This window comes from Zootoca vivipara, chromosome 6, assembly GCF_963506605.1.
Source record: "Zootoca vivipara chromosome 6, rZooViv1.1, whole genome shotgun sequence".
Classification (NCBI taxonomy): domain Eukaryota; kingdom Metazoa; phylum Chordata; class Lepidosauria; order Squamata; family Lacertidae; genus Zootoca; species Zootoca vivipara.
In genome coordinates, this window is record NC_083281.1 from 38205186 (window position 1) to 38218437 (window position 13252).

General features: G+C 47.9%; 1 protein-coding gene across 1 annotated transcript in view; it reads right to left on the minus strand.

Moving 5' to 3' along the window:
• The window catches only part of CLSPN (claspin), a 30388-nt gene that overhangs the window by 10409 nt on the left and 6727 nt on the right, over positions 1 to 13252 (minus strand). Inside the window, exons 8-13 of the mRNA XM_035119158.2 lie at positions 12457 to 12648; positions 5328 to 5509; positions 3491 to 3693; positions 3222 to 3283; positions 2002 to 2207; positions 610 to 770 (exon numbers count right to left, since the gene is read on the minus strand). Coding sequence (XP_034975049.2) covers positions 610 to 770; positions 2002 to 2207; positions 3222 to 3283; positions 3491 to 3693; positions 5328 to 5509; positions 12457 to 12648 — 1006 coding nt within the window. The remainder of the gene's footprint in view (positions 1 to 609; positions 771 to 2001; positions 2208 to 3221; positions 3284 to 3490; positions 3694 to 5327; positions 5510 to 12456; positions 12649 to 13252) is intronic.

Sequence of the window (13252 nt, forward strand, 5' to 3'; positions counted from 1 at the left end):
ACTCCAGACTATGGGCAAAGTTTTTTACACCTTGGGTTAAGATTTGGTAGGGCTGTGGGCCCTGTATAAAAATTGTTTTCAGGCTAGATTCATTCCACGAGCTGCCAATAGGCAAAAGGATCAAGACACACACACCTTCCCAATAGGCCTGTGAACTAAATAACTCTGAAATATGACCTGCTGGTTGAAGATTTGTCACAGAGCCAGCAACTTGACTTCATATGCAAATTGCTAAGTCATTGAGGACACTGTGTCTTGGACTGAAAAGTGGAAACTTATTCTTTTCTACCACCAAACTTCCTTCCTCTTGTGGGTTTCAGGATTCAAGCCTATTATCTACCACTAGTGGATACTGAGTGCACAGGCAACAGCAAACCAGCGGCTTCCATTTCTGAGACTGAGAAACCATTCCCTGAAGTGTGGGTGCATTTCATCCCTCTGTTTATTTGTTCTAACCATTCACAATCCTATGCATGCCTACCTGGAAGCAAGTCCCACTGTGTTCGATGGAGCTTTACTTCCTAGTAAGTGTGTTGAGGACTGCAACCTTACTCTACCTATTTTGAAAGAGTTACTTGCACAAGTGAGCCAACTCTCCAAATTACATACCCATCCGCATCAAGCAACTGACTCTGAGTGTCGTCTTCTAGGGAGAACTGGAACTGGAACCTCCCAGCTGTTGGAACTGGGCTTTTCTCTTCAGGAGTAGCGTTGTAGAGATCTTGGGAATCCTCTATGGGTAGGGAAGGCTCAGATGCCTTCCCTGAACTCTAAAGCAGATAAGAAGCAGAACACAGTTAGATTCATGAATTAAAAGGCAGACTGCAGCCAAAATTCAAACTAGGAAAATGAAAAATTCAAACTAGAAAAATTAAAAGTACAGGCCAGAACTCTGCAGCTAACAAACTGAAGCAATACAAAATTGGAATCAATTATAAATGTTTGCATACAAAAATTAATCAATTTGCAAAAACTTTGAATTTCTGGACGTAGGAAGCAAAGAAAGAAAGGTTTCCCTAAGGCTGCAGAATTAAAGGAAATACATTCTGGTCTTTGCTACTAGCCAGGGGAACAAGAGCTTTGGGAGGCTCATCCTCAGATTCTCATGTCTAATTTTATGTATATGGTTGTTTTGTATCTTGCCCTGGGATCTGCTGTTCTATTACTATAAATATGCATAAATAAATAAATGCCATGGATTAGCATAGGCAGGTCGTTGTGACCTGTTCTCAAATGGAGGCTACAAGAGAGTAGCTTATTAAAACCTACACAAATACAGTTACGTCTGCTAAATTAATGAACTGAAGACAGTTCACAAAAGCATGGCTCTTAATAACAAGTGAAAGACGGTTGAGAGGTAGGGTCCAGGACACTACAAAGTCCTCATTACAAAATGACCCTGACCACCTAGCAAAAAAGAGGCACTCTTCCTGCCTCTCCTTAAGAAATTCTCAAGATTATTCCAACTATTAGCTGGCCACAAACATAACCATTTTGGACAAGACGCTTGAATTAGTGGTTGATGCCCAACAGACACTCTTTGATGACACCAATTTTCTAGAGCTATTTTGATCTGGTGTCTGGTCTTGTTTTTGGCACTGAAGCAGCATAATCACCCTTTTGGATGACCTGTGCAATGAAAAGAACAAGGGGAGTGTGACCCTTCTGCACAGTTTAAAGGGTGTATCTCATGTGTATGGTGTGCTTAAGTTTCTGTACCTATGGTAAACACTGCATTAAAAAAACTCCACACTTCACAAATACTTGCTATCCATTATGTATAAAGCATTTTCATAGATGCCACACAGAAGATTTAAAAACAACAGCAGCTGCCTGCAAGCTCACCATTTAACAGACATGATTCAAAAAGGAAAATCGAGTGGAGAGGGATGGGGGGGGGGGGAGAAGCAAATTCAGGTACCAGTTCTTAAAGTTACATATTTGCTCTTCTGAGTGACCAACTGCTATTAGTTAAAGATTCAAAAAAGATCAAAATCTGACCTTGGAAGCAGAACTGATGAAGCTCGTTTTGAAAAAGCCAGGAGAAGGAGAGCGGACGACTCCAATGGCAGACAGAAAGTTGCCCCCGCGTGCCAGTTGCTTATTACAAGGTTGATAGGAGGGAATCATAGATCCAATCAACTCAAAGCTGCTGTTGTGACTGTTTTCCTTTGCCAAGTTCGGCAGTAAAAATGAATCTTCATCTTCTAAGAGAAGGAAAAGGAAAGTGAAAAAGGCCTACTAATTTTTAGAGGAATTAAAACAACCTGAGCTGGTTATAGAGGGAACAATATTTTTACTAGACAACCTGCACTAAGTGACATCCCTCTCCATGGAATTTGGGGGACGGTTGAGGTTTTGCTCAGACCCCAACTGTGGGAATTGGTTTATCACTGAGTGCCAAGCAAAATTCATTCCCTGGGTCTTCCCCAAAGAAAGTTCTGCTAGAGCACAAGTGTAAATCAATCCCACGAAATATCCTGTTTCCAGTAATGGCAAATCTTCAGTGTCTCACAGAAAGGGGAAACCACTGGTTCATTGAAACAGAAGTCACCAACAAAATGAAACATTTGCAATAACGTAGGGAAACAGCTGAACGTTTTCAGAAGTACAAACATGGAATGAGGAACAGCTCAAGCTACATAAAACAGCCCACATATACACTAAGATGATCTGCTCACCCCAACTCCTTACAACCTAGTTATGTATAACTCATCCAGCGACTATATCCCATACATCTCTCTCCTAGTTTCACCTCTTACATACACAGCTCTCCACACACTGCTTCAATTCTAGCATGTGAAGATTTGAGTCAAGGACTTGCAACTTCACATTTTCCTTGCAGTAAATCCAGTGGGGTTCTGATCCACACTTTTGCAGACCGTAAGCCAAGATAGGTTTGCACCAAGGCAAGCAGCGGATTGCATCTATCCCAGAGGGGGTTGTTCTATAGACCTTCCCAAAATTTAATCAACCTATGTATCTATGTATTAAACTTATCTTGTAACTAAAAGAAATATATTGGTAATTTTTGAAGTATGCTTTGGTAAAATGCTTGCCCACCATTCAATCATGAAGAGAACAAGCAGAAAGACTTATATATAAAAGTTTTCAAGACATATATTTTAGTTACAAGAGTAGCTTAGTTTGTCGTTCAAAGGCACAGTATGAAAAAACGGACAAGATAGAGCATGCCAGCTACAGATACGCAGATATATTACCTGGCTTGTGTGATCTTCCCACAGCTTCTTCCACCTCAGCTTTTTCACTTGGAAGAAAACACCTGCAAGAAACAGTAACAGCTCAAATGAAGGATAATCATATTATTAAAAGGTAATAAGGACCACTCCATAAATCAGGGATAGCCAATGTGGTGCCCTCCAGTTGCTGTTGGACACACTGGATGATTGGCTATGCTGGCTCAGATTGGATTCCAAGAACATTTGGAGTTTACCATGTTGGCTAGCCCTGTAATAAAACTAAAGCTTACCCTGTTTTTGAAGAGTTATCCTTGAACAGCAGCAAGGTTGACTCCGTTGAGGAAAGTTTTGGAACAGCAGTGCAGTGCACAAAGTTGGCCGCTCTTTCCTCATCAACCGATTCTTTGTCAGTTTCTTTGTCACTATCTGCAGGGCCTTGCTCTTCCAGCTCCTCATTATCTTCCTCTGTCTCACCAAGAAGATACTCCACCGTCTAGTGGAATATACACACACATATACCAAATTCCACAGTGAGTGAACTTTTGCTTATGGATATGCTTAAACACAAATAGTTGATGGCTTCAAATGCATACACTTTTACGGCGACCAGTGAAAACTCTTATGAAATCTACTGTTACAAAACAGGACTTTAAAAAAAGGATTAGGCCAGTTGCTAGGAGACAACAGAAGAACGTTGCCTTCCTGACTTGCCTCTGCAAAACCCACAAGCATCTGGCTTGGCACTATGGGAAACAAGATGCTGAACTAGATAGACTCTTGATCTAATCCAGCAAAATTCTCATGTTATCTAGACTTCTTCAGTCTCTTCTTTCAATATATGCGATAAACCAGTTTCTAGCCCTTATAGTTACAGTCAACATCTTAAAAAGATGGAGCCAGTATCTGCCAAAAGCTCAGACTAAGAAAAGAGGTACTGTACAATAGGGGCCACCAGCAGCAAGGATAAAGAAGTGGTTGCTGATCACAGTTCCCATTCCCTACTTCCTGCCCCATCCCTCTTTTGGGATAACTGATCCAGAAGGCCAACACTTAATTTCTAGAGCTGGTCTATCTCAAACTACTAGTCTCCGGTTCAGAAGCCCTTCCTCCTAACATGCTGCAAGAGTATCTCAGCAGTGAAGAATATGTACTTCCTTATATTCTTTCTTCTTCTTTTCCCAATTCTGATCCCTAGCATTTAAAAGCAGGTGCCAGGAGAGTCCGAGAACATGTTGAGCCCAGACAGATGCCCTCTTTTGCAGCTGGACATGATCCATCATGGGTGGCATAAACTCTGCAATAGAGGAATCTGCTGCTACTTGACATTCACAATGTTTTATGATCAGAGATTGCTCCCTTCGTTTTTGATTTGGCCCATTTTTATTGCTGTATTTTACAGATTCCAAGTATATTAATAATGTACCCCACTTTGATAATTCAGATCAAAACTTGCTTTTCAAGTCTTCTAAACAATTACTAAATTTTTGCAGAACTCCAAAACTTAGATGCAACAGTTGTTGCCTTTGTTTAATTTATTCTGCCTACAGTAAAATTGCAAAATTGGTCTTGCTAGGGGGGCAGATATGTATATTTAAGCCAAACTAAAGTACCTGTTAATCACAACTCTGCCTGGCTTTGCAATGCTTCATTTCCTTGCAACAGGGCTTCTAAGATATGCTGCTAGTTGATACTCTGCACAGCTATGTCATTCTTGGCCTCGTTTCCTACTGTCTCATATTCAGAGCCCCACTGTGTGGCTTTTAAGAGGTATGGAACGAGACAAAGTGGCCCTTCAGGGTTCTGTGGCTACCTGCCTGAATTTCTGTATTTCCTCAGGGGAAATTGCTTCATAAATCAAAACAAATTTCTGGCTACAAAATTTCCAACAGTGAAGTGGACAAGATAAAAGCCTGGACTTCAGTGCCTAGCTGTGTGGGGAGCTGAAGCCACATTTACTTAATTACAATTTTTATTTCAGATAAATTTGGCAAAAGGCCAATATTAAACATGGCACAAATTCCTGAGTCTCATAGTTCCTGGACAGTTTTGTGAGAAGTCAGCAATACACTAGAACTTGTTGAAGTAGGCCAAAAGAGAATAAAATGTAAAACAAAATGAAGGAAAGACCTCTTGATTGCCTTCCTCTTCCTCCTCCTCAGATTCATCTGTCATCTCCTCCTCTTCCTCCTCCTCTTCCGCCATATCCTCATTATCCAATTTATACAATGCTTGCCGCTTCTGGCGTTCCTCCATCCTGCGGAGCTTCATGACCTCCTGCAGTTGAGCCTTAAGCATTTGTAGCTTTTCACCTGGTAAGCATAAATCTGCTAAGATGCACATTTTAACAGACACACAGAAATGTCATTGCCCCAGGCAAACATTTTAATGATGCCACCAACAATTAATTTTAAAAGCAATGGAAGTTTATTTGAAATTGGGGTTGGGGGTGTTCGGGAACTCATTTGCTGACTAAGAGAACCAGCAATTCCAGCTAGGAGAGGAGAAGGAAAGCTCCAGTCCAGTATACCTGAAGGAGCGGCCTGTGCCGATGGCCTTCTGGCAGGTCCCTTGCAGTGAGAAGCCAAATTACAAAGAACCAGGCAGAGGGCCTTCTCGGTAGTAGCACCCGTCCTGTGGAACACCCTCCCACCAGATGTCAAAGAGAAAAACAACTACCAGACTTTTAGAGGACATCTGAAGGCAGCCCTGTTTAGGGAAGCTTTTAATGTTTAATAAATTATTGTATTTTAATATTTCTGTTGGAAGCTGCCCAGAGTGGCTGGGGAGACCCAGCCAGATGGGTGGGGTATAAATAAATTATTATTATTATTATTATTATTATTATTATTATTATTGTCACAGTGGCCAGAGTGGACTACTTCAGAGTAACGACGCTACGCAGCTCTGCATTTTATTCTTTTATTGGTGCTGCGTATTTACAGTGCTCAAGTCATCGCTATTTACACGGAGTGATGTGGTCAGTCGGTTTCAGAACCTCCTAATGGCTTTTGGCGCGTCTTTCTCCAACACAAAAGCTTTGGCAGACCCATCCTCTTTCCCCTCCTCTTTCTGCGTAATTCCGGAGTTGGGGGGATGGGTCTCCCGCCCTTATTCGCCCCTTCCTGTCCCACCTGGGACCCTGGCTCCTCTACCTTGCCTGAGCCTCGGACACGACTTCCTGCTTCCCCACTGGAATCGGAACTCTCTCTGCTTCCCCCTGTGCTCGGGGATTGGCTTGAACTTAGGAGGGGAGGGACTTCGCGATATCCCCTGTCCCTCACATCCACCCCCCTCCCAAGCTCTCCTTCACCCCTCCCCAGGTCCCCCCCAGGTGTCGGTGACGACTGGAAGCCTAAGAACTCAGTGCTTTCCGAGCCCGTTGGTGTGAACACCTCCCCCCAGTCCTGCAAGCCCCCCCCCTTCCGCCTGGGAGGACGGGAATCCCAAAAAGTCTGTGGCGTCAGAGCTGGTGGGGGTAAAAATGTTCTGCCAATCTGCTCCTTCCTCTGACTGGGTGGATCTCGGTGACACCCATACCTCATCCTCTGGTTCCTCAAACTCCGCTTCCCAGCGCCATGGTGAACTGCTCTCCCGTGCTTCCTCCCCCGCCCCCTCCCTTTCCATGTGCCAGGGCTTGGGTCTATGGGGAAAAAGGGCGTGAAATTCTTCTACCAGGAATTCCTCCTGTATCTGAGTGGCTGGGACCCATTCATTCTGGGACGGTGGAGCATCCTCCCATGCCATGAGGTACTCCAGGCCCCCCACCCCCCACCTTGAATCCAGGATGGCTGTGGCCTCATTGAGTTGCTCCCTGCCTTCCCTCTCCCCCCCTCCCTCAGGGGTTTGTTCGCTGTCTCGGAGCCTGCTGCTTTCCCTGTACGGCGACAGCAGCGATCTATGAAACACTGGGTGCACCCTCATGTCCTCTGGCAGTGCCAGCCTGTATGCCACCGGGTTGACCTGTTGCGTGACCGTGAAGGGGCCCAACCTTCTGGGCGCCAGCTTTTTGCATCGCCCTCTGATGGGAAGGCCCTCCGAGGACAACCAAACTTTGTCCCCCACCCTAATGACCTCCCCCGGTCGCCTGTGGCGATCTGCCCCCCTCTTGTACGCTTCCTTGGCTCTCTCCAAGTGTTCTCTGAGCTGCTGGTGCACCGTCTCCAGTTCCTCTGCCCAATCCTCAGCCTGTGGGCCCTCCTCCTCCTCCTCCCCCTCCCTCTCAGGGAAAGATCTGAGGTCACGCCCGTAATTGGCCTTAAAGGGCGACACCCCTGTGGAGACGTGCACCGCATTGTTGTAGGCAAATTCTGCCAGTGGCAGGCGATCCACCCAGTCCGTTTGCCTCTGGCTGACGTAGCATCTCAGGTACTGCTGCAGAATGGCGTTGACCCTCTCCGCCTGTCCATTGGTCTGCGGGTGTCTAGCCGTCGACAAGCTGACCTCCACCTGCAGGAGGTTCATGAGCCGCCGCCAGAACCTGGAAACAAATTGGCGGCCACGATCCGAAATAACCCTTAAGGGTAATCCATGCAGTCTGAATACGTGATCCACAAACAGTTTGGCTGTCTCTTCTGCCGAGACCGCCCTGGCACACGGTATAAAGTGGCACATTTTGGACATGAGGTCCACCACCACCAACACTGCGGTCTTGCCCCTGGAAGAAGGCAGATCTGTGATGAAGTCCATGGACACCACTTCCCACGGCCTGTGTGGCGTGGCTAAGGGCTCCAGCAATCCCGGTGGCGCTGCTCTGACCACCTTTGCCCGCTGGCAGGTGTCACAGCCCCGTACATAGTCTCGAACATCTTCCCGCACCCCTGGCCACCAGAAGTGTCTCATGACTAGGTGAGTGGTTTTGTCCCTCCCAAAATGACCCGCCGTTGGGTTGTCGTGCATCTGCTTGAGGACCGTACGTCTAAGCTGGGTGGTGGGCAGGTACAGTGCACCCTTGTAGAAAAGCAGCCCCCTGCGTTCTGCAAAGTCTTTTGCCTGCTCCCCCCCCCCCTTCTCAGTTCTCTGCAGATGCGGTTGGCAAATTCATCCGCTGCCGTCAGTGCTGTGAGTTCTGCCTCGCTCACCACTGCTGCTCCGCAGGACCATGCTGATGGGGGGAAAATGTGCCTGGGTGCCGGTGGCGCCTCCTCCTCCATGTACTCTGGCTTGCGGGAGAGGGCATCCGCCCTGACATTCTGCTCTCCCGGGATGTAGTGTATGGAGAAGTTGAAGTTCGAGAAGAACTCTGCCCACCGTATCTGCCGCTGGTTGAGCACCCTGGCAGTTCTCCAGAACTCCAGGTTCTTGTGGTCTGTGCACACCTGGATGGGGTGCTTGGCGCCCACCAGGAAGTGTCTCCAGTGCTGGAACGCAGCGTGGATCGCCAGAAGTTCCCGATCAAACACTGTGTAGTTTCGCTCTGGCTGAGTCAATTTCCTGGAGAAGAAGGCACAGGGTCTCCACTCTCGGTTGGCGTCCAGTTGCAACAAAATGGCGCCCACAGCTTTATCAGAAGCATCTGTCTCCACGCGTAGGGGCGCGTCCTGAACCACGTGGAACAGGTTCTGATCTGAGGCGAACACCCTCTTGAGGCTTTCGAACGCTGCTTGCACCTCTGGTGTCCACCTGAACTTCTGCTTGCCTCTCAGGCAGTCCGTGATGGGAGCCGTAACGCGAGAGAAGTTCTTGATGAACTTCCTGTAGAAGTTGGCGAAGCCTAGTAGGCGTTGGGCATCTTTGCGAGTCCTGGGGCTGTGCCAGTCCAGGATGGCCTGCACCTTGTCCTTGTCCATCGCCAGCCCCTTGTCTGACAGCTTGTAGCCCAGGAAGTCCACCTCCTTGGTGTGAAACTTGCACTTCTCCAGCTTCACATACAGGTGGTTCTCCTTCAGGCGCTGCAACACCTCCCTGACATCTTTCACGTGCTGCACTGGGTCATTGGAGTAAATAAGGATGTCATCCAGGAAGACCAAGCATTTCCTGAAGAGGAGGGACCCCAGGACGTGGTGCATGAAGGCCTGGAAGCATGCTGAGCCCCCTTGCAACCCGAAGGGCATCACCAGATATTCAAAAGAGCCCAGAGGCGTGAACATCGTGGTTTTCCATTCATCGCCTTCCCGGATCCTGATCAAGTTGTACGCCCCCCTCAGGTCTAGCTTGGTGAAAATCTTGCCCCTGCGTGCCGCTGTCAGGAGATCATCCACTCTGGGCATGGGGAAAGCCACTGGCTCTGTCACTGAATTCAGGCGTCTAAAATCCACCACAAGACGGCGCTGTTGCGTGTCTTTCTTGTCCACCCAGAAGACCGGGCTGCCCCCTGCTGCCTTGCTTTCTCTGATGAACCCCCGCTTGAGGTTCTTGTCGATGAAAGCGCGCAGATCTTCCAGTTCCTGGTCTGACATGGCGTACAGCTTGGCTGGGGGTATAGTTGCCCCTGGCACCAGGTTGATTTGGCAGTCAAAAGGCCTGTGTGGGGGTAGGTGGTCGGACTCCGCTTCGCTGAAGACCTCCTGCAGGTCCCAGTACGGCTTGGGTATCGCTTCACCCCCTTTGACGTGCATGGTGGCCACCGTGGCTATCGGAGGCCCCTCCCCTGGTTGGTGCTGCATGCAATGTTCCAGGCAAAAGTCCGATCCAAAAGTGATGCATCTCTGGTGCCAACTTATGGAGGGGTCATGGCGCGCCAGCCAGCTCATGCCCAAAACGATGGGGGGGTCTGAGATGGTGGTGACGTTGAATGCCAGTGTCTCTGAGTGCCTTCCAACCGTCATTCTCATGGGGGGGGTTTGATGAGTGATGGCCCCTCCCAGCAGCTCTCTGCCGTCAATGGTTGCCACGTGCAGAGGAAAATCCAGCTGCAGAAGCTGGATCTGGTGCTCTTCTGCAAAGTTTCTCGAGAAGAAGTTCGCTGACGCCCCACTGTCAATTAGGGCGAGGACTGTCAGGGGATAGCCATTTGGAAGCGTGAGCGTCACTTCTAGAACCACTCCTGCTCTGGGAGGGGTGGGCTGGCTCTGCTCCTCTCTGTGCGGGTGGGTGGGCTGGGGCTGTTGTCTGCTGACTGTGCCTGGCTGCCGCCCCTTGTCTCCTGCAGCCAGGCTTTCCCGTTTCCCTGCTGTGGTGCTGCGTCAGTGGGGGAGGGCACAACCGTTCCCGCCTTTCCTTGCCACTCCCTGCGATGTGGGCAGTCTCTGACGAGATGCTGGGGGGAGTTGCAGAGAAAGCAATTCCCACCCCTTCCCTCCTTGCGTCTTGGCGCCGCTGGGGTTTGAAAAGCCCGCGCGCTATCAATCTGCATGGGTTCCTGGTCCTGACTGGCCCCAGGCGTGGCTTGAAAGGGTTGTTGGGGGAGTGGCCTCTCCTGCGACCGTGGGAACCAAGCCCGCTTTGCGCGCGTTGCTTGCTTGTCGCTCCACCGGGATTCCTGTCTCACCCCCACCGCCAGAGCCGCTTTGCTCAGCTGATCCATATTACTGGGCTTTGGACCTCTCGAGAGCTCATCCTTCACCTCCTCATGCAACCCCAAGTAGAACGCCGCTTGCATTGGGGGGGACTCTAGTTCCCACCCCAATCTGTGCACCAGCATGGTGAATTTCGCCCAATACGCGCGAACTGTCATATTTCCTTGGCGTAAATTATGAAGTTCCTCCTTAGTCTGGTCCATATGACTATTGGACGAATACATCGTTTTCAAACCTTCTAGAAATAGTTTGACATTCTTCATGCAAGGATTCCTTGTTGCAATTAACGGTCTTAGCCACTCCCTGGCTGCCCCGGTAAGGTGCTCCACAATAAACGCTACCCTGTGCTCATCATCAGGGAACTCATCGTGGTGCAGCTCAAGAGCATACACAATCTCAGTCTCAAAGCCCTGAAATTCCCTCGGGTCTCCATTGAACTTGCTTACTAGGGTCCCGGCTCTCCTTCCTGGCAGCACTTGGACTTGGGGTGCCCCTCCCGCCTTGTTTTTCTCTGCATCCAGCTTGTTTTGGAGGTCTACCGCCACCGCCCTTAATTGCTGCTCTTTTTCCTGAAGCGCTCTCACCTGTTCCGCAAGTTGTAGCCGGTCGTCCTGGACCTTCTTAGTCTCCTCTTTAGCTGCCTTCAATTCCCCCTGCGCCTGCAGCGACAGCTGCTGCAGTTCTTGCTGGGCTTGCTCCGCGATCTGCCGCCATTTCTCCGCCTCTGACACGCTCATCCCGGCAACTCCAAAGTAGCCCAAAAAGGATTAGGAGGTTGCTGTCACAGTGGCCAGAGTGGACTACTTCAGAGTAACGACGCTACGCAGCTCTGCATTTTATTCTTTTATTGGTGCTGCGTATTTACAGTGCTCAAGTCATCGCTATTTACACGGAGTGATGTGGTCAGTCGGTTTCAGAACCTCCTAATGGCTTTTGGCGCGTCTTTCTCCAACACAAAAGCTTTGGCAGACCCATCCTCTTTCCCCTCCTCTTTCTGCGTAATTCCGGAGTTGGGGGGATGGGTCTCCCGCCCTTATTCGCCCCTTCCTGTCCCACCTGGGACCCTGGCTCCTCTACCTTGCCTGAGCCTCGGACACGACTTCCTGCTTCCCCACTGGAATCGGAACTCTCTCTGCTTCCCCCTGTGCTCGGGGATTGGCTTGAACTTAGGAGGGGAGGGACTTCGCGATATCCCCTGTCCCTCACAATTATTATTATTATTATTATTATTATTATTATTATTATTATTATTATTCAGGCTTGTGAGATCTTATTTGCTTTATGCTAAAAAGGACGATTGGTCCTACCTGAAGCATAGATTTTTGTAGGCAACGAGGGGTTAACTGGGGATACTGTATCATCAAGAGGACAGAGCTACTCATCATGTGGGACTAGGGCTGTGATTCAATTGACTAAAATTTGGACAATTAAGGAAATGTGAGTCAATCAATTAAACCTGTATGAGCAACAAAGATTATTTTAAATTAAGATGAATAATATTTTTTGTTTTTTCTAAGTGATGCGTGCTTGTGTTGCAGTAGGCATCATCTTAGTCAGTTCCCTTTCTCAAAGGTGCTGCTTGCCATCAGCAGCTTTGCGAATCTGCTTTTTTTTTTTAATGTAAGAAACTAAAAACCTGCTTTCTAATCAAGGGGCACCTTTTTAGCGTATCAAAATGTTACTGACAAAGTAATCTATATTGGTTGAGTCACCATTGCAGCTCTATTTGTGACAAGCACCCGAGAACTGATGGAAGCATCCCCACCCAATAAACCTTGCCCCTGTGCTCTCTCAAAGCGTACCTGGCTTTGCATGGGTTGCACCCTCCACAGTCTCTGCAGCCAACGTCACTGCCACCACATCTGCTTTCAGCTCCTCCTTGCCCTCATGGGTGGTCTCTTTCCGAATGATATTCAAGCCCACCGTTCGTTCTGCTTTTGGCTTGGTTGTGTAAAGTGCATGCTTCACAAAGCGTTCCTTCAAAGCATCTAGTTCTGTTTTCCCGGGGGGGGGGGGGGTTTAGAAAAGAAAAGAAAACATTCTATTATTACTTGTTGGTGAAAGACTTTGTAATTTTCGTTTTTTTAAAAGCCAATTAAACTTACTTCAGCTGGATCTAAAGTTACCTAAAATCAATCAAGTTGAAAAATAAAAGAGTCTTCCTGTTAAGAATTGCCAGCATCTGTTGGGGTTTCTGAATTTTTTGTTGAAAATAGTTCTCTCATGAACGTAGCACAATTCTGGGGTTAAACCTATGAGCAAAAGCCAAATCTTCTGCCTTTTCATAATAATTTTTTAGTTTTTCTTGCACTAACAATTGAATAAAAGATGTCAAAAGTCTTCTTAACTCTTGATGGGTTTGAGACAATAAAATAGTGTCATCCCTCAAACAGCACCTCAGCTGTCAAAAATTAAGGGACACTTTTTAGGACACCTTTGGAAATTAGGAACTACATCTAGGTAACTGTGATGGCAAGCATTTGAAGAAGCCTTAAGGAGAAGGGCCGTAGCTCAGTGGTAGAGCATCTGCTTTGCATGCAGAAGGTTACAGGTTCAACCCCCAGCATCTCAAGGTAGGGCTGAGAATGCCCTCCATCT